At 35.6% G+C, this 25,489-nt stretch overlaps 1 protein-coding gene across 5 annotated transcripts; it reads left to right on the top strand.

Moving 5' to 3' along the window:
- Positions 1 to 638: 638 nt before the first annotated feature.
- srek1 (splicing regulatory glutamine/lysine-rich protein 1) lies at positions 639 to 23,634 on the top strand. 5 transcript variants are annotated; one of them, XM_079607252.1, is made up of 12 exons: positions 641 to 937; positions 3,697 to 3,830; positions 9,058 to 9,173; positions 9,716 to 9,880; positions 10,592 to 10,770; positions 10,890 to 11,020; positions 11,104 to 11,209; positions 14,802 to 14,912; positions 15,009 to 15,140; positions 19,465 to 19,533; positions 19,620 to 19,734; positions 21,912 to 23,634. In XM_079607252.1, the coding sequence occupies exons 1-12, from the start codon at positions 810 to 812 to the stop codon at positions 22,050 to 22,052; spliced, it is 1,527 nt and encodes a 508-aa protein (XP_079463378.1). In that variant the 5' UTR covers positions 641 to 809; the 3' UTR covers positions 22,053 to 23,634. The 5 variants fall into 5 exon arrangements, with proteins under 5 accessions (XP_079463380.1, XP_079463378.1, XP_079463379.1 ...); XM_079607253.1 differs by having other exon boundaries at positions 644 to 937; positions 19,465 to 19,512; XM_079607256.1 differs by lacking the exons at positions 641 to 937; positions 3,697 to 3,830 and adding exons at positions 6,141 to 6,462; positions 8,593 to 8,723.
- The last annotated feature ends 1,855 nt before the right edge of the window (positions 23,635 to 25,489 follow it).

The following is a 25,489-nucleotide window of genomic DNA, read 5'->3' as shown; positions in this document are numbered from 1 at the left end:
TCCCTTCTTGTAACACATTATTTGCCATTGTGAGGTATTGTCCAAGACATCCTTGAAAAATATCGCACAACGTTGTCCTGAGGCATGCAAAAAGAAAAACTGAATTTGTGAACATGCTAAATAAAATAAAAACTTCATAAAACCTGACAAAAGGCTTCTCTACACCTTCAAACACACACGCACACACATATTTTGTATGTACAGTTCATGTCATTTTAAATAAGATTACTAAAGCAAATAATCTTGCCTTCTCACACCATGTGCTCCTGTGACCATGTGTCAGAAAAGGACGTCGCTACATGATAGTGACTCCCAAACCTTATTTCACTGTTCTTTGATACTTTATCAAACATAATAATTGGTTGCAATCATTTAAAGAAACATTTACTGAACATAGGGCTTAAGAAAACTTTCCGGGTTTATGACAGAATTTTCATTTTTGGGTGAACTAGTTAGATAGACTACACATTATAAGTTTCGTCATATTATTGTATACAAATGAACGAATTAATTAATCAGTCAAATATGTTTAGTATTGTTGTTCGTCTAAAAATACTGTACCTATGTATTTATTTCGCCTCTAAAAAATATTATTACGTAACCAGATTGTTTATACTGTATTTTGTCATGTAGCCTGAACCTCCAGACCAGCGGGCGGCGCTGTTGTGTAAGCAGAGCTCATTCCCTGGTTGCTGTGCGCAGCAGCGCTCCTTGCTAACGAGTTTCCCTGCAGGTCAGCGCCTATCCGAGAGCTGACCACTCTGATGCATCATTGAATTTCAGAGTATTGAACCTCAGTCTATTGCGAAATGAACGGGATGCCTGGAACGAACGTGATTCAAATCACTAATCTGTCGTCGGCGGTGAGCAGTGATCAGATGAGAACTCTGTTCGGCTTCCTGGGGGACATCGAGGAGCTGCGACTCTACCCGCCTGAGTGAGTCACAACAACAACAACCACACACACACACACACACACACACACACACACACACACACACACACACACACACACACACACACACACACACACACACACACACACACACACACACACACACACACACACACACACACACACACACACACACACACACACACACACACACACACACACACACACACACACACACACACACACACACCTGCCTGTCAGAGTCAAAACATTATAGGCAGACGTAACGTTACTCATCATACATTATGACATACACATCCCGAGCTTATCATAAACATATCAGACCACTTCATAGTGATGATAATAACAACACACGCACACATTAAACATAATAACGTTGCTGGATACATATCACGTCACATTCGTACACACGACATCGTACATTTTAAAATCACCTGCACAACCAATATCATCAAACACTTTAACGTTATACATACACATCCAATCACACACATCATACAAACGTCACATATACCAACAGCTCACATGGCAATAACTGACTGTGTGTTATGTGCACTACCATAAACCATTACACATTGCTCACTTAACGTTACTCAACTACACCTACACTTGCATACATCGATCGATTTAAATATTTGCAGACGCACAATCTTGTGACACATAGGCCTAGTCATAGTTATTTCATTATTTTTATCTTTATTCTAATAGAGTTCAACAGTCTGTTTCCGGAAGTAAAAATCCCATACATTTTCTCCATATATAGGGGAATTGATTTTGAATGTTAACTTGGTATATGGTGTATGGTTTTGTTGAAGCTGATCAGCCCACATTATTTCAACTAAGTTTTTTTTAAAATAATCATGTTCAACAGTGAAATTCATGGTGAAAAATCTACACCCTTAAGAAAAATGGTTGCAATGCCAGATTAGGGTTCCTCGGCTTGTAACAATTGCAGAACCCATTTTATAAAGTTCTTTGAGGAGGATCCATGCTTTGAAAGTGCTTTTATACATAAACAAATACAAAAAGGAAAGTGAAGACACAAGTCCCTCACGGTCGACTGCCGTCACACTGTAAGGGGTAACAGTTTAGGACCCAATGACCAGATGTTTGAAAGAAGACCCGGAGTCGGAATTATACTAAATTGCAGAAAAGTTTTACTGACAATAGTTTGCAGTTTCATCAGCAGAAGTCAGCTTCAGGACTCACACAGGAGTTCGTAGGCCGCCCCGCTTACAGTTACAAAGATCACAGCAGTTATACCATTTCCAAGGTCTAGGCTACGTCATTGCTTACAGGTTGAATGATTCTTATTGGCTAAGAAATAGATAAACATAGTAATTTTCCACACATATACAGATAGACTGAAACATATGTTCATCGATTATGTGGCTGCCACTCAAACCCTGAAGTTAGGCACGTCATGACTTTCCAGGTCGCAGATTTGGTTTGCTGGGCGCCAGAACAACAACTCAGTCAATCTCCAATAATGCCAGTGGTTCCTCAACCTGTAACCAAGAGGACTAACACACACACCGGACACACACCTTTTCCAAGGTTGGATTTGGCCAGATTCTAACTATAAACAGGAGAGTCTTCTCAAAACATAAAGATGATGCGTTCTTTCTCTCAAGGAGAGCTACACTTTAATCTAACTAGAAAGTAAGGCTTTAACAAAGAAATGGTCCCTTAAACTATTGGCTTCAATGACCCCTATATGTTTTAACACGTTGAAGACCTTTCTCAAACACAAAACAAGTCCATATTTCATTTCTGGAAGCCGGGCTAAATAAGCAAGCACTGTTACTGCATTCAGATGTCAAATACAGACATTAGAATACATGAAAAGAACATCACACTGGTGGTAACTAGTAACATCTCTAGAGAAGTCATTCAACTCATTTGATATTTAGAAGGAAAAGTATTGATTAATACCTTTGATTATAATCACTCATTACATATACATCGAAGCAGCAGCGGATTCCAATCCACCCCTTCAACACATAATAAAACAAAACACAAAATTATAAAGTCAGGCCTTGCCTCTCTCGCTCTCCACTGTCGTCGCTCCTCCTTTTATGCTTTCGCTCCTCCGCGAGAGATATCAATTCCGGTAAGATATCCCAAAGATATCACGGCCCTCGACCTCGGCTCGTCCTGCTCGCCACAACCAGTCTACACGAGCGTTTTAGATTTTAGATGAGGGAAATATACATGCGTTACGGACATAACAAAAAAAAAATCTCTGTTTAATTGTGTCTTCAGAATCATGGGAGAATCGTGAAAAATAAATAATGTTTTCTCAATTTATCCCGAATCGTGCAGCTCTAATACACAATATATTGAAATATTTAAAATTGTATAACATTGTTTATAATATTATGACAGTATTTTTATTAGTGCAAGTCATTGAATCGTTCAGTTAGCTGATTCGTTCAAAAACACGCTCACAATCATGTTGTTCTGAGTATCTGCACACACACACTGATATTCAGAACAACAGTACTCATGTAATAGTGCATAAAATATACTAAAAAGTAAACTGAAACTAGAAAAGCAGTCATAGAGGGAAAAAGAAACTGAATTGAATGTAAAATAAAACTGAAATAAAATACATTCTAAACCAGAATAACCCTGCTTTTGAGAGGATTTCACTGACTTTACAAAGATTAGCTATATCTTCCTTTTCATAATTGACCAGAAAACAACAACAATCATATGCAACAAATTATTCAACAACACAAAAGGCAATTAAATCACTTGTTTTTCTTCTCTTTCAGCAATGCACCTCTTTCCTTTTCATCCAAAGTTTGTTACATAAAGTATCGAGACCCTTCCAGTGTTGGTGTGGCACAGCATTTAACCAACACAGTTTTTATTGACCGAGCTTTGATTGTTGTGCCCTGCGCTGAAGGTTAGTATGCTTGCATGCGTGTTACATTCGTGTGCCTGATTATAGAATGACACTGGGTATCTGACTGCAAATCAAACTTTTGAGAAGAACAAAACCATAATTGGCTTCCTGACATTATTTTGTGTGTTTTTTGTGTCCCAGATGTGTATGATAACCATGAGTTCTGTGTGCTGAGGTATCACTGTTATCAGCTCTGTTTTATTTTGTGAGTTGAGTGGAGGTGGGTGGAGTGACACCCGCTCTCTTGTTTATCAGTTGAGCTGAAGGATGTGGAAATGATGGGAGGTGATTAAGATCATACTTTATGTAACTGCGTCAGGACTTTGTGAACACGCTTTCAGTGTTTTGCTAAAACCTTTTTTCATTGCTAATGAAATGCATTGCTAGAAAAGTAGATATGCAGAGATACATTTTTAAAAGGATTTTTAGATGAATAGAAAGTTCAAGAGAACAGCTTTATATATATATATATATATATATATATATATATATACTCAGTGTAAAATCTTGACTACTTTTGATCAATTTAATGGATTTTTGCTGACTAAAAATATTGTCGTTAGAAAAAATTAAAGAAACTTACAGGCCACAAACATTTGAATGTAAATGCTACAATAAATCAACTTAAAAATCCAATCATTGAAATCAAGACACACCATGATTGAAAGAACAAACTGTTTAAAATGTGAATTTATTTGGCAGATAAAAAAATTATATATTTACATTTTAAATGAACATATTTAATTATTTAAATAAGTAACACTTAGTTTTTGTTAATGTGTGACCAATAATTAATTGCATTATAGCAAACCTTTTTGACAAAGATTTTTTGATTGTCATGATTTTGTTTGTTATATCTATATACAAAAAAAATAAAAACTATGATCAACTTAAAGATTTCAGGTTCTGTTAAGAGTGAATTGTTACACCCCATCCTTTTAGTGGCCCTTGGTTTAGCAGTATGCATTCAGAAATATAATGGTAGGTAACTGTGTAATTCTGTGATTCTAATATTATTAATTGTCCAGACTTGCTTGCCTGGTGAAATATAGCTTTACATTTTTAATTTGAGTTGCTTGTATGTGAATTGTGAGAGGTTTTGTTTGCTAAAACTGACGATTTAGCTCAATGCTTCTTAACTCCAGTACTAGTGACCCACTACCCAACTACTAGACTAGATGTCTCTCTAATTAAAACCTGATTATCAGATTCAGCATCTTAGTGTGTTGAAGACAATTAAAGCATTCTGGGTTGTGGGTTCCCAGTGATCTACCTCACAGGAAATGTGGCACATTTGGTTATTAGGGTACAGATTAGTGTCCCTTGAATTTTGTATCACTATAATGGCACAAATCCTTTATTCTGTTGAGTGAGATATATTGAATGTTTTCTAACATAAGAAATGGCATAAAATGTAGCTAGTGTCCAGCACATCAAATGTCTGTACACAGGTTTTTAGTCAAATTGTTGCCTTCATTAGTTAAGCTCAGTCTTGTTACTAATGTTAATGTAATAAAAACAATAAAACACATTTAATTTATGGGAAGTATGTTATATATGTTTTTATATTTTTATTAATAAAATATATTTATTTTAATTTATATTATAACTACAAATCAAAACTAGCTGGCCACAACTGAGTGATTTTGTAATTTAATATACAATTGCAGCCATACTTATTCAGCTTAGTCAGTTTTCTTTTCTTTTTCTTTTTAGATTGTATACATTTGATTTGCTTCATTTGTTTGGCTAATATTCATTGGCAAACATAAAATAGCACTAATCAAAGTTTTCAACTGTATTCAGACATGTGCCACAACTGCGTATAAAAATAGAAAATAAAACTTTTAGTTTCCCCTTCTGAAGTAGAGCGTTTTCTTAAGGTTAAGTGCCTAGTTTCACTGACCAAGAAACATTCAATCACTTCATTTTAAGTGGTTTCAGGCTCCATTTTTGTTCCCTTTTCATGCAAAGTGTAGACTATGAAACAAGCGTCCGTAAGCAGACTAGGCTACAGGGTATGAGGTGAAAGGGTGATGTCTTCTCAAGTCTAATGTGCAACCACTGGCTAACCACTTGTTTCTTTCACTGTAAACATCCGTATTCATGAAAAACATGGTATCTAAGAGAGCTTCCCTCTTGCCTGAAATGCTTGTCCTCGTGACTTGGTTCTGGATGGCTTACTACGTTGATTAATTTGGTTTCTGTATGTTTTTTCTGTGTTGATTATGTGTGCATATCAGATGACTAGAGTGACCCAGGCTACACTACTACACTAGCCTGACTCAAGGCTTTGTTTTCCAAGACACTATACCCGCCGGGGCCCACGCTGCCTTCAAGGGGGGAATGTGACCAGGAGCGTAGCCGCTGAACCTTCCGAGATGGACACCTTGTCTCTTTTTGTTTTATTTTATTTTATTTTCATTTCCTTTTTTTATTTCTCTCTCATGTTGTCTCTTTTTGCCTCTTAGAAGAGTTGCATATTCATTGTGTTGTTTTTCTTCTTTTTTTTTCTTTTTTTTTCCCCTGTCCCCTTGTCCCTCGTCCCCAATCCCACAGTTGCACCCCTTTGCCTGTCTTTGAAAGCTGTCCAGGTTGACTTGACGCCCAGTATTGGAGGGAAGTTTGAACGGTACAAGGGCAGCTGTTACTGATTTCTAATGCATTAAGATCTCCTCCTCTCTCTCTTTCTCTCGCTCCTCTCCACTGATCTGCTCAGGGTTCTACTTTGGAAAATAATCTTCACAAAAGTATTCAGACATCAATTTTCTGTTTTTACTGAATTATAGGTACTAAAATAAAATAAAATTCAGCATTAGACAGCAATAAAAGAGGATTAAATCCGTAAAATTTTTTATGTTTTATTGAGATCAGGACCACTAAAATGGTAATTTGACCTTGTTTTTGCCATTGCTGTCCTGCCAAAAGAAAAGCAAGTTTTCAATGCATATTTTCTATAGGGCTGCATGATATATTGAAATAAAATTGACATCATGATATGGCTTAGTGCTAATATCAAATAACAAAGGTTTGCGATTTAATTCAATCAAATAATGTGCTATAGGTTTCAGAGTAAAGCTCGACACTGTGTTTATTTACACAATGGTTAGTCGATTTTACATCGAAGCCTGATGGCTTATCATTTGAAAACGAAATTAAGACTTAAAAATTAGTATTGTAATTTTACAGATGTACTTTAATTTTTATGAAACTTCAAAACGTTTTATTTTTTATGAAATACTCGATTTTTTTTTGACAGTATAATAGCATTGTTGCAATATATTTCTTATTTTGTTTAATATTTTTAATCATCACTAAATTCAAAAAGTCAAATTTAATGGATCAATTAAAGCAGGAATATGGCCTGTGAAAACTCGATTTAAAAAAAAAAAACGTAATTTTGAGCTTTTTAAAACAGTTTTACGGTAATTTTCTAAGCTACTGTAATTCACTCTAAAAAAAAAGCACAATCATTGTAGTATATTATTTTTAAATTGAGCTATTCAATTAATCATTTTCTGTGTTTTTCATAATCATAATTTCATAATACATATAAAAAAGACCTAAATATCGCAATGTCAGTTTTTTTTCCCAATATCGTGGAGCCCTAGTATTTTCTTAAAGTCTGTAATTCAGTAAAATGACAGAACTGCTGCTAGAGAGTGTTTAGAATTCCTTATTTTTGCAAGGCACTGTTTTTCAGTTCACTGTAATGACAAGGAATATAATTTTTATTTATTAAAAAGTTCATACCATTGTACATGTTAGTTCAACCAAAAATGAAAATTCTATCATTAATTACTCACCCTCATATCGTTCCAAAGCCGTAAGACCTTCGTTCATCTTCAGAACACAAATTAAGATATTTTTGATGAAATCCGTGAGCTTTCTGATCCCCTATAGACAGAAACGCAATTACCACTTTCAAGGCCCAGAAAGGTAGTGAAGACATCCTTAAAATAGTGCTTGAGACTACAGTTGTTCAACCTTAATTTATGAAGCGACGAGAATACTTTGTGTGCCAAAAAAAAAAAAAAAAAATGTATACAACAATTTATTTTCGTCTGTGTCGGACTCCTATGCTGTTGACATGCTTCGTTTTGCTCACGTGAACAGCGTCGGAAACTGACATGGAAGAGAAGAAATTGTTGAATAAGTTGTTAGTTTTGCTTGTCTTTTTTTTGCGCACGAAAAGTATTTTCGTCGCTTCATTAAATTAAGGTTGAATCACTATAGTTTCATGCACTATTTTAAGGATGTCTTCATTTTAAGGATGTCATTTCATTTGTCTATGGGGGATCAGAAAGCTCTCGGATTTCATCAAAAATCTCTTCATTTGTTTTCCGAAGATGAACGAAGGTTCTTACGGGTTTGGAACAACATGAGGGTGAGTAATTATTGACAGAATTTTCATTTTTAGGTGAACTAACCCTTCACCTTTAGCATGGATTTGGGGAATATTGTCTTTAGAGTAATTCTGAAGTTGCTGAACGTCATATTTGAGGTTTTAATTTAGTTCTTCACTCATTTAAAAGCACAGATATGCAAATAGTCAGTTTACCCATGAGTACTATAATCACTGTGAGCACAGAGCATGCGTATATTTTACCAACACTGGCTGAAACGTATTTGGAAAAATGACATTTGTTGTTAACTTTATTGTGAAGGCAACACTTTTCAGGGGTGACAGTTTGAGGGGGGATTTCTCTAAGACACTTAAAATGTTCTTCTTTTCTGTATCTGATGTTCTATGTGCTATTAGTGTGATGCAGCCAACATGAACGGTTGTCTTGTGTTGCACACCCTTTCCAACACTGCGACACGATCGCCCCAGGGAGAAAAGCGCCCATGCTTGATATCGTATGGTTCATGACCAATATGTTTCCAGTACAGGTGACCCATACCATAAAGTGTTAACTCATTCTCTACATGTTCTGTTCTGATCTTTTTTTAAAAGAGAGAAAAGGACAAATCACAATGTTCTTTTCTCTGTTTTTTTTTGTGCAACAGTCATCCTGTTTACAGTATGTCTTGTGTTGATAGTAAAAGGAGAGTAGCTATGCTAGTTCAGTTTGTTTGATTGTTCATGGTCGGGGTTGGAGATGCTCAGGGTGGGTGTTAGAGCACTAGGCTTGTTGGAGGACTCTCCTCTGAATCTTGGGTCGTAGAAGAAGCAGCTGGAGATGTCTCCATTGGCCACCCTAATGCCAGTGTTCTTGTTCTTCAGGAAAAATCCCTGAAGAGGCAAAGGCTCTCTCGCTTTTGGCCCCTGCAGCACCCGTAGCCAGCCTGATGAGTGGAGGAGGACTTCTGCCCATTCCCAGCCCCACTACGCTACAGAACGTAAAAACACACTCTCACAAACTAAGGCTGGAATACACTACGCAACTTTTCCTCTGATTTTTTTATGTCTGATTTGCATTTTTGGAGGAGTTGACACTAATTTGCTTAGTCTCCATATTTTGGGCAGTCGGAGTTGATAGATTTTACTTCTTTCTTCCGACTGAATCCATCCAGTCGGAGGATTTCAAACAAGTTTAATATTTTGAGCTGATTTTAGAAGACATAGTTTTAATATGTCATGCGTCTCCTACCAACGAGACGCGTGTTTCTGCACGAGTTTGTTGTTTTTGGATTGACTTGAAAGTCGTTTAGTGTATGAAGCCCAGTTTTTCTCTGTAACCTTTTACAAAGTCAACAAGTGTATAATGCCTAGTGTTTTAAAATCCGTTCAGATTTTAAAAACCGTGTAGTGTATTCCGGCCTTTACTGAATGATGAAAAAATGTCACCTACATTCTCATCAACTGCATGCCACAGATGTACTATTTTTAATCCCAAATTGTCAATTGTCAAGACACTAACGTGTGTCGTATTTGGGGGCAGCGAGGTCTTCCTTTAGCTAATCTGGGGGTCCTGAAGTCTAGTTTGGACACGTCTGTGGCGGCTCTGAGTGCAATCGCTTCGCAACCTCCGCTCATGGGTAATGTTGATCCCTCTAAAATTGACGAGATCAGGAGGACGGTGTATGTCGGCAATTTGAATTCACAGGTATGTGATAATGAATTAGAATTTATGGCAGAGGCAAATAGCTCTTTACCCCAAGTGCAAATAGCAAAAAAGAAAGTAGTGTAAATAGTATTAGATGCTATTTATACTTGCATAATGTCTAAGCTGCAACAGATAGAGGCTGTCTACACTGGATGTGATAAAGCAATTGTTGCATATCTATTTGTTCCCAGTGTCAGAAATGGAAAAAGTGCTTGGAGTACGTCAGAAGTAGAATAGGACATCAGTTTACTGTTTGGGATTCGTGTCGCGCTGCATCCAGTGTTGACAAAATTAATTTGTATAATGGATGCTGCATTATTGGGTCCTTACTTGTTTCTATCCCTAATGCCCACCCTTAACCCTAATCTTATTCAACCTGCTGATCAGTAAAGGTGTGTTTCAAGATCCAGGAAAGGAGCCATGGTTACATGGTAACAATATGAGCTGCACGCATCTAAATTGGTGTGCCAGCCAATCCGATCAACGCGAGAACACCACATCCAATTGCAATTATAGGCCTGTTAAATACTTGTTAAACACTTTATTCACATTATTAGATACTCGTTAGGCTCTTAATTTCCACTTGTTGAATATTTGCTTGTATTGTATTCACTAATATGCCAATGTAATTAAACTGGATATCGAAGCTAACGCAATATTCTCTTTTGTCTTTCAAGCTCATGCTGTGCTTGTTTTGTCCTTCTCCTGTAGAGCACCACAGCAGAGCAGCTCCTCGAGTTCTTCAAGCAGGTGGGAGATGTGAAGTTTGTTAGAATGGCAGGAGATGAAACGCAACCTACACGTTTTGCTTTTGTGGAGTTTTCTGATCAGGATTCAGTGTCACGAGCACTTACATTCAATGGAGTCATGTTTGGGGATAGGCCACTCAAGTGAGTGTTCTCCAGTGAGAAAGACAACTCGCCAGCGCTGTTTCATTCAGTGCATCCCATTTCATCCATGTGGTATGTATTTAAATAGTAATTAATCAACATTACGTCATCTTTTTCAGAATTAACCACTCCAATAATGCCATAGTGAAGCCTCCAGAGCTCACGCCACAAGCTGCGGCCAAAGAGCTGGAGGACGTCATGAAGAGAGTTCGAGAGGCTCAGTCAACCATTGCTGCTGCCATTGAGCCAGGTCTGCCCTCTCAAACCTTGACTCTCACACACAGTAATACTTTCTCTTTTTAATTGATGAGAGTTTTGATTTGTTTCTTTCAGAGGACAAAAATCGCTCATGCAGTAGATCCAGACATTCCAGAAGGTCAAGAACTCGCTCTCGCTCCCCGTCACACTCACGGAAAAAGCGATCCAGGTCGAGGCACAGGTAGATTACACACATTTTTTAAAAGTACTTGCCTTGTTAACTAATAAAAGCTTAGTAGCTTGCTAAGCTACAAGCTAACCACAGTATAAAGTACGATCAATCAATCCTATTGAAAAAGTAATAAGCGACACTAACATGTTACTAACAATGTAACTTTTTTTAATGGGGAATATATATATATATATATAGTTATGTAAGGGTAATATTGTTTGTAATTGTACATCTATTAGATAATATACAGTCATGGCCAAAATTGTTGGCACCCCTGGTAAATGATCAAAACTGGCTGTAAAAAATAAATCTGCATTGTTTATCCTTTTGATCTTTCATTCAAAAAATTGCCAAAATTCTAACCTTTCATTGAAGCAAGAGAATTGAAAGTGGGGCTAAATCACATTATGAAATAAAAGTTTTTCTCCAAAACACGTTGGCCACAATTATTGGCACCCTTTTATTAAATACTTTTTGCAACCTCCTTTTGCCAAGATAACAGCTCTGAGTTTTCTCCTATAATGCCGGATGAGTTTGGAGAACACCTGACAAGAGATCAGAGACCATTTCTCAACACAGAATCTCTCCAGATCCTGCAGATTCCCAGATCCATGTTGGCGCTTCTTCTCTTCAGTTCAGCCCACTCATTTTCTATAGGGTTCCGGCCAGGGACTGGGATGGCCATTGCAGATCTTGGTTTTGTGCTCAGTGACCCATTTTTGTTTTGATTTTGATATTTGTTTTTGGATCACTGTCCTGTTGGAAGATCCAAACATGGCCCGTTATAAGATTTCTAGCCCCGGCTGTTAGGTTTCGATTTTTTATCTGTTGGTATTTGATCCAATCCATGATGCCATGTATCTGAACAAGATGTCCAGGACCTCTGGCAGAAAATTAGGCCCACAGCAGTAAAGATACAGCAGAGTATTTCATTTTATACATGGGGTACTTTTTTATCCCTGTGTGCACCAAACCCATCTTAAGTGTTTGCTGCCAAAAAAGCTATTTTTTTTGTTTCATCTGACCATAGAACCCGTCCCGTTTGAAGTGCCAGTAGTGTCAGGTACTTTTCAAACGTTCTATGGACAGAGGAACCAAAAAAATAGCTTTTTTGGCAGCAAACACTTAAGATGGGTTTGGTGCACACAGGGATAAAAAAGTACCCCATGTGTAAAATGAAATACTCTGCTGTATCTTTACTGCTGTGGGCCTAATTTTCTGCCAGAGGTTCTGGACATCTTGTTCAGATACATGGCATCATGGATTGGATCAAATACCAACAGATAAAAAATCGAAACCTAACAGCCGGGGCTAGAAATCTTATAACGGGCCATGTTTGGATCTTCCAACAGGACAGTGATCCAAAAACAAATATCAAAATCAAAACAAAAATGGGTCACTGAGCACAAAACCAAGATCTGCAATGGCCATCCCAGTCCCTGGCCGGAACCCTATAGAAAATGAGTGGGCTGAACTGAAGAGAAGAAGCATCAACATGGATCTGGGAATCTGAAGGATCTGGAGAGATTCTGTATGGAAGAATGGTCTCTGATCTCTTATCAGGTGTTCTCCAAACTCATCCGGCATTATAGGAGAAAACTCAGAGCTGTAATCTTGGTAAAAGGAGGTTGCAAAAATTATTTAATAAAAGGGTGCCAATAATTGTGGCCAACGTGTTTTGGAGAAAAACTTTTATTTCATAATGTGATTTAGCCCCACTTTCAATTCTCTTGCTTCAATGAAAGGTTAGAATTTTGGCAATTTTTTGAATGAAAGATCAAAAGGATAAACAATGCAGATTTATTTTTTACAGCCAGTTTTGATCATATTTACCAGGGGTGCCAACAATTTTGGCCATGACTGTATAATTTATTTATTTAAATAGTAATTATCAGTATGCCATCAAATATATATAAAAAAATTAAATAAAATTCTGTTCAAACACTGTAGGTTACACTATTGAGAGAATTAGTAAATCATCGAATGAGTCTTTTCGATGGGTTATTTTAAAATGATTAGGCTGAGTTTACAGTGGCACAAAAAAATCAGATTTTTTCCCCTCACATCTGACACAGATCGGAATATGTCACTTTCAAATGAAGTTTTAAATCTGATACATATCAACATGTTTCAATGCTACATTTTTCTATATATCCTAACCATTTGTTAACAAACATGTAATCATTACTTCAATGGTATCATTGTTTCTCCCTTAAATGAATACATTATTATCTAACTGTGTGATTTGTATATGTACATTTCTGAAATGCATAACCTCTGATAAAAGATCACTCTAAATTGTAATGGAGACGCATGCATTTTGTGTAAAGCTGTTTGAAACTGATTCCCCTTGTAATTCCAAGCCACCACAAGGCGAGGGCAACACGTTTGGCCAAAAGATAGCTTTTTAATGTCGTATTATGAAGCAGACGTGGCTGTATGCACTCACCCGTTATTTTTTATAATTACTGTTATTTTCCGGTCTATATCAGTTCAGTCCGATTTTGTGCTGGGAACATCCATGACAACTTTTAACTTATCCATGGCGACAAATAATCATGGCCACCCGACGTGAATTATAAAGTAATTTTAGTATCGCGATCACAAACAAAATTATTTTGGGCGGGGATTAATGTAAACCCAGATATCAGATACCAGTCATGTCTGGTACACAAGTGAATGTAAACAGGTGGGACAAGTCAGATATGGTCGAAAGATCCGATCTGTGCATTAAGACTTGCAGTGTAAACGCAGCCTTAGTCAAACTAACAAACTCGAAAAACTGTTAATCATCATTTGAATGTTATTCTTGAATACAGGAACCCAGCAGGTCCTTAGAAAGCCTTAACATATGTTATTCAGTTAAATTGAAAAATAACTGTCATAAATGGCTTAAATATCTTAATAATCTAATGTTGATGAATTAGGACAGTGGTTATTATTTATGAGTTTATATTGTAATATGTAGATGGTTGTAAGCATATTTTATTTCCCTCAGCTTTATGAATGAGCAGCTGGATGTAGAAAAGCAAACACATTTCAAAATAAAGAGTCGCAGAGTTTTTTTAGCTGGTTTTGTCATGTATTATTCAGTTTTTCCTGTTGTTGTTATTGGTAATGGTATCTGGCATTTAATTTGAAGTACACTCTTGTAGCTTCTCTCTGGGCCGCCCTGTCACAGAAAGGAAAGATTAAGAACATTATTTAACTCGTTCAATATCTAGATTTTACCCTTATCAGCACAATAATCTGTTTATTGTTTTTCTTTACACATTTTTATCATATAAGCAATAATCTAATATCGATCTCTGATATATTGGTACCAATATGTATTAAGTGCATGTATATATGTATAGATTTGTTTTAAGATTATATGGCTTTGTTCTGTATGGACATGCAGTATTAATTGTACGGTATTCATTCAGTTCTTAAAAAATGCCTTAAATTTGATTTTAAGAACTGCAGATACCCTACATTAAATAACCTGAGCTTTACTTGATATATTTGTATAATTGGACATCATTTCACTTGTTTAATGTTAATAATTTATGTATTGTTGTAGCAATGGGAAAATAACTTATTTTATCAATGGTTTTTAAAGGGGACGCCCGTCCCAGAGATCACGGCAGAAGTTGAACGCCTCACGTGGGTCCCATAAGAGACGCTCACGTTCCCGAGAAAGGAAACACAGCCGGAGTAGATCTCATTCCAGGTTAACCTGCACCACCACTATGGCCACTTTATTCTCAGATTTTGTTTTGTCCCCAAAAAAATTAAATTTCTAACCGATGTTGTCTCCTAAACACAGGGACAGAAGGAAGGACAAGGACGGTAAAGTTAGGAAGGGCGATGGCTGGGATGAAAAGAGGCTGCGGGACAAAAAGGGAAGGATGCCTTCCAAAGGCTACGTTGGCTCCAGGCGTTCCCGCAGTATAAGCAGGTCAGAAGAAAGTGTCATTAAACCTTTAAACAAAAAAAAAATATATATATATATAGCGGGCGGTGCATTTCACCTGAATCCACCTCTTAATACGCTTTTAATAGTGTAGCGCATAGACTCTTTATAATTGTTGTAAAATTGTTGCTTTATTTTGCACCGGCAGTTATAGGGTTAATGCGGTGACTTCGGGAAAAGGCCGGGTAGAGAGAAACTGAGAGAAACGGGCGAGTTTGGTGCATTTGTGTACAGTTGTTTTGCGTTCCGATTAAGAAGTTCAGAAATGGAGCCTTCCTTGTCTGTCGTTCTTCAGACATTAGAATAGAATGAATGTTTGAAGAAAAAAAAGTTTCGATCATAAATTTACATGAAAAATTAAGAACATAAATTATATTTAGCACGGAACAAAACGGGGACAAAAATAAGCATTATACTATATAAGCATTATAAGCATATATAATAAAGTATTATCATTTTTTACACAATAGATCTTTTTACCTAATAGATCGTCAGTGGAGAAAGGCATACAGTTCATCATAGCATTGTCATATACAGCATATACATAATTCACCCATTATATTTCTAAATGTACCTGATTTTTCATATCAGCAGAAAAATATACCGGGAAAACCTGGCTTCAGAGCATAGTTAATGATATGCTGATATGCTAAAGCCCGCTGTGATTGGTTACAAGGGAGTTTGTGACGTAAGGAACATCAGCGATTTTCAAACCGCATTTTTGATAAATTTGCTTTGGTAAATTGCAGTTTTAACGTTTTAACTTTTTCAAGATATTTGTTCTCGTGCGTCAAGCAGGTTCGGTTGAGCTTCTGTTTATTTCCGCTAATCAATGTTTAAATATGAATAAAAGCCTAAATTAAATCTTTTCATATAAAATTATCAAGTCTCTTCAGAAAATTTGGAGTAAACCTCTCAATTCATACGGATTAGTTTTACGATATCTTTATGGACTTTTTGAAGCCTCAAAGTGGTAGTGACGTGGCTGTCAATGGAGAGGGCCAAAAGCTCTCAGACTTTATCAAAAAGATCTTCATTTGTGTTCCGAAGATGAACAACAGTCTTACGGGTTTGGAATGGTTGAGTAATTAATGACAGAATTTAAATTTTTGGGTGAATTATCTCTTTAATGTGTAGATTTTAAAAAAGAACTCTCTCTCTTTTATCTCGGTATATTCATGATACTGAATTTTTGGTTTAAAGGATTAATAACTTTTTTCTTAAAGCAAAAAAGAATTGGACATTAAAATACAATAAAACAATACAGACAACAAAAAAAAATACGGTAACCAAATGTTTTTTTTTATTTTTTCTTATAAAGAACTATAGCAACACTTTACATTAAGGTCTAATTAGTTAACATTTCGAATGTTGATGTTTAATGTTGAAACTAACATTTACTAAGATTAATAAATTCTTTAGAAGTATTTTTCATTGTCAGTTTGTTAACTAGTGAATTAATTAGTGTTAAGTAATGGAGCCTTTTTGTAAAATGTCACCAAACAATTAAAGAATCTGAACATTTTCAATCAATATCTAGGGTGTGTTATAGTGCAGACTCCAGATTTAAAAAATAAATAAAAAATTAAGTTTGCAATTAAATAGCCTATTATTAAGTCTTTAAGTATTTAAAGCTGCAGCCCGTAACTTCTGGCACTCTCGCGGTTAATAAACGGAACTGCATGTGTCTTGCTGAAGAACATTGTAGCCGGAGCTACTTCTCTGTGTTTGTCTATGACGAGTCATGCAGGTCCTGGGCTACTCCGCAGTGTTACCAGTCTAAAATAGTCCGAATATGGACAAAACCTGGCTTTGTACTCTCTTATTATATAAAATGTGTACATTTTGAACACAAAAAAAGTTACGGACTGCAGCTTTAAGTATTTGTGTTACGTACCTCGTTAATTAGATGTTATTTGTCAAGGAATTTTATTAGACATAAAATGTTTTGCATGTGTGTGTCACGACAGTGAGGGGATTGCAAAAGAAAAGGAGCAGACTAGAGGATGGATACCCGACCCGAGCTCGGTCACATCAGCGCGATAAGGCATTGAACATTTTAAATTTAAAACAGCTTATTATGTAGGTAGCCAATGTGCCTGATGCTTTCACTTGATGCAAACGTTTGTTTTTGTGATTAAAATACATGTCAAATATTACCATAACATCCGTCTTCCTGTGTGCGGACATTTTTTTATGTAGCCGTGACAACGAAACGCGTGCATGCGCGCATGTGTTAAGTCTGGCCGTGCGCGCTGATGCGCTCATCCCGTTGACATTTCCGAATGCCTTGCTAAAGTTGCTTAATAAAAGCTGGCTTTCCACACAAACAAACGTACATGTGTCATTAGTATGAGAATTTTTATTTTATTTTAACTGTCGGTCTCGGGTCGGCCTCGGACATAAATATCTTTATGCATGTCGGGCTTGGGTCGGGTTCGGTTACTGCTCTGTCGGACGCGGACCGGGCTCGGACAGAAAAATTCGGCCCGATCCGCACTCTAGAGCAGACAACAAACCAACAATTTAGTTGCAAAGTCTAATTCTCTTTAAATACAATAAAGTGGAGTTATAAAGTAATAAAGTAATGAAATAATGAATATTTACAATATGTACAACTTATCAAAAAGGAGCAAAATCAATAAACAATCTGGAGAGGAAGGAGCAAAAGAGGGGTGCCTAAATCAAAAACTGAACCCTTCTAGGTTTAACCCAAGATAAACTAACTAACAAAAAAAGTATTTAATTAAAATATATATATATATATATATATATATATATATATATATATATAATTAGCACTACCTCCTAAGCCTAGTGCATCTGATACAATAATGAAACCTGCGTGCTGTAAATGTAGGTCGCGACCTGCGTACCTGACTCTCCAGCCAGTTTACACGGTGCTCACTTGAAATTGAGGAGCAGATTCAAAAGAGAAGCGACCACAAACATTTAATGTTTCATATCAAGCATGTATTAAGTGCACAGAATAAACACAAGCACAAACAAACAATGAGAACTAATACGACTGCCGGATAGTAATGCAATAAAGCCCCCGTACATCGATCAGTCTCTCAGACTAGAGAGAACCATCCTCACAGAGCGTGCCCTCTCCCAACCCGGAGGCTGACGCCATTAAGGTTAGCGCCATTCATAAACTGCACGGTGACAAGCGATTGGTGGCAGGCGGAAGCTCCAATCGAATTTCACACCTTAAACAGACAGGGTACACGCTTTGTTTGGTCTGATACAGAATATCCGTGTGACTAGTATCTAATTTCACAGATACTTTGTTTCTGAATTTAAAAATGTGGATGCAATCCAAAATACTTGCTCTGTTTTAACCGATTTTGTTCAATTGTTGTCCATTGTACAAGCAAGATTTTGGAAGTCTGAGTCGGTAACCCCTATTTTATCCGCACTGCACTGGCTACCTGTCTAATGTAGAATTGATTTTAACATTTTATTATTTGTTTATAAAGCCCTCAACAATTTGGCCCCTCAGTACCTCACTGATCTGCTCTGTCTGTACACTCTTTCTAGAACTCTAATATAGTGATCACTGTCTACTCATTATGCTTGTGTAGATGTAGACTTAACAAACGACGATCACGCTTTTGTGACTGCAGGCTCAAAACTTTGGAACAGTCTACCTCTCTACATTAGATTTGCTCCCTCTGTTTCCACCTTCAAATCTTCTTAAAGACTTATTTATTCTCTTTGGCTTTCAATACTCAATACTTGATTTAGGTATGATTATTGTTTCTCTCTGGATTATCTATTGTTGTGTGTTCCTTTATTGGTAGTTTTAATTTTTCTTAGTTTTATTCTGTTCTGTATAGCACTTTGGTCAGCCTTGATAGTTTTTAAATGTGCTTTATGAATAAATATTGTATTGTATTTCAGTATTGAAATGTATCGAACAATCAATATTTTTAAAAACACTATATTGCACTTAGTTTATTATTTCAGATGACTTTTTAAAAGACTACAATTGAAAAATGTATGTATTATATTTAAAATTCAACCCTCCAAAGTGACTAGTAGGAGTCACTGCGTTACACGCCATTGCTGAGTGTATACTTAATGCTGATTGGCTACAGGTGTGTTTTGATGATCGGGCTGATCCACTTTCAACAGCATTTCTTAGTAATCGCTTACTGCAACTTTAATACAATTTTGTATTAATGTATACATTTTTAGGAAATATATTTAGATATTTTCACTGGAAAGCAAGACCTTTTTTTTAACAATATTTGTTTTGTGTGTGTTTAAATTGACTTAAGGTTTTTCCTTCTTTTTCTCACAGAGGACATAAGAAAAGAAGTAGATCCAGGTCACCCAAGCGGAGAGCCAGGTCACCATCACAATCAAAAAGGTTTACTGCGTGTGACAATTCGGGTCGGACACTATTGTATTGGCATGTTCATTATTAAAATCTTAATTTCTCTTGTCCATTTTCAGAGGCAAGAAAGATAAAAAGAGAGATAAAGGATGGGACAATAGCAGGGAAAGGATGGAGAGTTCAACGTCCAGGAGGAAAAGCAGGGATTCTGACCATAAATCTAAACCTTCACTGGTGTGTCTGATTTTTATTTTAAACACTTACTTCATTTACACGCACATTGGCCTTTATTCATGTAACACAAACAGAATAAATATGTATTGGTGGATTAATGCAGAAATTGTGGTCTGAGGTTAAGTAACATCCTAGTATTATCGTTAAATTAACACCAACACATTTAACACAGCTGTTCCTAGAAAGTCTTTGTGACTTATATTGTCAAGGACCATGGAAGGATAGTCTTTATTCATATTGTGAAACTACATCATTGCCAGGTACAACTAATCTCTGGAGGCGTATGAACTAACGGTTGAACAGTGTGGTGGTATTCAGATAGTTGTGAGTTTGGTCGTGGGAGAATAGCTAATGTTAATATGTATTCTTTACACCACTGTCAGTTTCTTCTGTATTCAACTGACTGGATCAATAACCGGTTTACATTTATGCTTTTGCAATTATATTAGCGATGTTTGAAAACTTGAAAGCTCATAATGGACTCATTGCTCCCGCGCACCTCAAAGAGCTCGCTGTGCACGTTCAGAGTAAATCATTTGCATGTAGTTCAGCTGTAGCGCGGTGTGCTGCTCTAGTTTTTATAGATAAGAAACATAGGATCACAGCTGATCCTGTCAAAGATAGATTTTTAAACACTTTTTTTTTTACGCCTGTCTGCATCTGATAACTATCAATATGACCGTTTTTACCGTAAAGCTTTGATGTTTCCTCTAAATGTGATGTCTTTTTGATAAAGTGTGAACTGTTCTCACGGGATATCTTTTTGACATCTGATGAAAACAATTCTGACGCGATTACTTGGTACATCAAAGCATCTGAGCGTCTGACAATGAATGTTCAATGCATCAATTAGAGAATATAAAAATCATAAATTTTTCATCCAAAAAAATATTTTTATGCCTTGGGGTGTAGCGTTTCAAAAATAATTTCTTGATGCATTAATAATATGAATTATGTGACTTATCTTTTTTGGTCCATCTTACTAAAACAAAGTCATTATTATTAGTTTGCATTTACAAAAAAAAAAGTCAGGTGTTTACCTCTAAATCAAAATAATATATTTTGAATATAGACAATGAAGCCTATATTTAGGAAGTTTATTTGTGATTAATTACATGACATTTAAGCAGAATTTAGCCACAATTCTCATTGCTATAATGTAAAAAAAAAAAAAAATCATGAAGTTGATTTTGGGGTACCTGAAGATTCACTCTTTCTACCTGGTATTTTCCATCATTTCTATTTACTAAAGTAATAAACAAAAATTAAATTCGTCAAAAGATATTTTTGTAATATCTAGGGGTGTAGTGTTTCATTATTTATTTCTTGATGCATTGATTTATATGAATTATGTGACTTTTATAACTATGATTTAAAACATGAATCATTTGTGTTGGTTAATAGATTTAAAAATACAGTAAAATAGTAATATTAAAAATATATATAATATTTAACATTAAAACAGTAATATTGTGAAATATCATCACAATTCAAAATAACTGCTTTCTATTCTAATATATTTTAAAATGTAATTTAACATTTTCAGCAGCCATTAAAGGATTAGTTCACTTTTAAAATGAAAATTCTGTCATAGTATGTCTATTATATGTCATAGAAAAAAATATACTATGGCAGTCATTGGGAACCAAAAACTGTCTGGTTACTGACATTTTTCAAAATATCTTCCTTTGTGTTCAGCAGAGGAAAGAAATTCATACAGGTTTGAAACAACTTAAGGGTGACTATATGATGACAGAATTTTCATTTTAAAAGTGAACTAATCCTTTAATATAGCCGTCAAGGTCATGTGATCCTTCAGAAATCATTCTGAAATGCTGATTTGGTGCTAAAAACATTTATCATTTCTTGTGCTGCTTCATATTTTTGTGGAAACCATGATCCATTGCTTAAATGGTAAATGGTAATTCACATCAATTTATTGAAACAAAGATCTTTTGTAACATTATAAATATTTTGACTGCCTTTTTACTGCTTGAAAACGTTACATGTGGGAATTAAAGATGACTTTGGGGTATGAATACCCACGAGATTATAATTGTTGAACGGTTATTTAAATGAAGCTTGCAGGCAGTTGGATGCTGACTTTATTCTGGGTTCAGATTTACTGAATAGAAAGTGTTGTTTGCCCTTTTCTGAGTCCTGGTTTGATTTTGCAGATGGAAAGGAGCTACGAGCAGGTGGACCAGGAGTATGACAGCGACATGGACGGGTCGGGCTCTTTGGGAAGCGATGACAGATCTCATCTCAACGGCAGCTACATGAGCATGTACGCTGAGGAGGACTCTGCAGCTGAGTGATCCACATCTACCCATAATGCCAAGTCCGTAGAGCACAGCATTATGTATCATACTGTAACAACTGTCTCAGTTTTTAAAGTGCTTTCTCTTGCGTCCATTGCTGTGTGATTGTCGGCTTTTGAAAACATTTTCTACTGCTGTGAATATGCTACCTGTCATATGATATTCATATGGATGAAAACGTAAAGTTGTGGATAGATCTACATGTGCAGAGAGATGCGGTATATTGAACGAAGGTGCTTGTATTCAGGTCACTTTTTTTAATCCGTTTTGGATTTGTTTTCTTTTGCATGTCTCTTTGTGTTTACACTCTTGTGGAAAGATAACATTTTATGCTTATTTGTATATATTTTTTGGTCCATCTTACTAAAACAAAGCCATTATTATTAGTGTGCATCTCCAAAAAGTTGTCTTAATTCAAAATCAAAATAATATATTTTGCATAAAGACAATGAAGCATATCTTTAGGATGTTTGTTTGTGATTATTTTCATGACATTTAAGCACAATTCCCCCACAATTCTCATTGTGATAAATATATATGTAAATACAGTACTGATCAAAAGTTTGGAAACATGTTTTTAAAAGAAGTCTCTTACGCTTTTCAGGGCTGCATTAATGTGATCAAAAATACAAATAATGATATTGTGAAATATTAAAATATAATTTATTTCTGTGATGCAAAGCTGAATGTTCAGCATCATTACTCCAGTCTTCAGTGACACATGATTCTTCCAAAATCATTATATTATGCTGATTTATTAATGTTGGAAACAGTAACACATACGGGTCATCTTTCAAAAACATTAAAAATAGTAATGTTTCCAAACATTCGACCAATACTGTATGCATGTGCTGAAAAGTGGAGAGGCATTTGTCATGAAAATAATGGCAGCAGTTGATTTTGGGGTTCCTGAAGATTCACCCTTTCTACCTGGTCTTTTCCATCAGTTCTATTTACCAAGTTAAAAAACAAAAATGCAATTAGTACATGTGTAGAATAACACTCCCAGTGAACTGTGTGTCAGCACAGTGTGTGTTGAAAGTGCTTTGACAGAGGCTGCGTGGCAACAGAATATTTAACTGTAAATCAAGTCAAAAGGGGTTATTTATTTAGCATTATAACAAAGCTTGTGTAAAATGCATAGTTTAATCTTTATTTTTGAACAGTATTTAGTTTGAACCACTGTATACAGAGACCTACATTAATCTCTTCATGCAAGTATTGTGTGGCATATATTCAGATGTTTTAATGGGTTTTCTAAGAAGCCTTTAGCCTACCGATTGATGAGTACAGTAAAATTATTAACGGTCTCATTTACTACAATTTAAACTTCTGAATATTATTTATTTTTTATATTAAGTATTTTTTGTTCAGTCTAATTTTGTAAGTGGGTATATAGAGTTATATACAGTACTCGTTAGCAGCAGAACTAATATGAATAAGAATGAAGTGACTTCTCAATTATATTGATTTGTGAGCGGTGTGATTCTCTGCATCTGTTTAGATATACATGTATAAATGATTTTCCCTAACATGACATTGACAATAAAGAGGTTATACTTCCAGTTTATCTATATTACTGATGAATGTTTTTCTGAATGTGCAGCTCTTTACATTGTGTGAACAAAATGTGAGTGGTGCTTGTGCTTGTAAAACTCCTCTTATTGGAGTTAAGTGCATTTTTCAGGGCACAGGATGAGTGACATGCCAAGTTCCTAGTTTTAAATGTGTAACAGTCCTTACGATTTTAAAATATTAAACATGAAAACTCGAATGCAGAGAATGATTGTAAAAAAATATGTTTATTATACGTGAACAGGAAATAAAAGAAAAAATACATACAGTGAAATGTGAATGCGAAGGCGACTAAAAGTTTGCATGAAATGGAAATCTATACTGTAAATGCATTATTTAGATTTTATTTTGAACAATTTATACAATTTCATAGCTTTTTGTTTATCCCTTTCTTGCAATCGACTGCAACCTTGCATTAAGATCTGCCACCATCCAATCAGCAACCACTGAATTGAACCTTGTGTCCTACATTTTGTCTTTACAATAATCGGCTACACTGATGTGTCGCAGAAGAACTGTCGACGCTTCCGTTACATTGTAACTTTAATCACTGAAAATGTTCACATGGCTGGTGTTTAAAACAAGGCTTAATGTTTGAATTTAACCATCTAATAAGATTTTATATGTGTGGAGGAAGTTTATTTGTTAACTTTCTTTAACCAACCGTATGGCTTCAGAAAACGTAAAATATAATGCTCAAGTACTGCAATATGAATTTTTAAGATAGCTCATGAAACTGATTTCGGACAGACTTCTGAGGCAGCTTAACAGTTTTATGGTCTACAGAAAGCTTTGGTGAAAACTAAGTAAATAATTAATCACTACAATAGTAATTTCTTTCTAGAAATGACATCAAAAGTGAAAAATGTTGGTCAAAAACTTAAATTTACACACAAACCTGACACCAACTGCAACTTTCAGATGCCATCTTTATTTTGTACAGTAGCTCAACTGTCACAGAACAGAAAGCACAGGATTGTGGGACATCGAAGGCAGAGAAGGATACATCTATGCTGCCTTAAAAAAAATCAATCAGATGAAGGTGTTTCAGGACCATGGAAACTTGTTTCCACCATAAAATAAAAAAATAAAGGTAATTGCGACTTTTTATCTCAGAATTGCGTGATATAAAGTCACAATTGCAAGATAGAAAGTCACAATTGTTATAAAATCACATGTTGTATACATTTTATGTGTTATAAAATCACAATTGTGTGTTATAAAGTCAGAATTGCGCGATATAGTCGCAATTGCGTGTTATAAAGTCAGAATTTTAAGATATAAAGCTGAATTGCGAGTTATGACTTTATAACTCACAATTGCGACTTTATATCCCATAATTAGGAGGAAAAAAAGTCACACACAAAAAAAAAAACATATTCTGTGGCGGAAACAAGCTTCCATACAGGAGACAAAGTGAACCTAACTAGGTCTAACATAGCCATAGAAACGAAAGCAGATATTCCGGAAAACGAAAGAGCTATACAGGACACAAATAGGCAGTGCTGGGTAAATTACAAATTGTTGTCAATTACTGAACACAAATGATATGATGGAAATTGCAGTTTTGGTAATATAATCTGATTACATTTAGATTTTTTGACCTAACTCGTTTATCACATTGATTTGAAAAAGAAAAAGAAAATGTATTCCATTCTTTATCAACAACATGAAGTGTTTTCCAAACAAGGGTTTGTGTTTCCAAACTATTGTTATTCCAGTATTTAAAACCGGAGATCCTCTTTCTATCGTTAATTATAGGCCAATCAGTACCCACTGTTTCTAAGGTTATGGAGAAGTTAGTTGCAAAGCAAATTAGCTGTCACTTGAATAATATTTAATTTACATTGCATCTAATG

The sequence above is a fragment of the Phoxinus phoxinus genome, assembly GCF_949152265.1.
Source record: "Phoxinus phoxinus genome assembly, chromosome: 3".
NCBI classification, from domain to species: Eukaryota; Metazoa; Chordata; class Actinopteri; order Cypriniformes; family Leuciscidae; genus Phoxinus; species Phoxinus phoxinus.
Note: the sequence above shows the minus strand (reverse complement) of the source record. Positions and strands in the feature narration are given on the sequence as shown.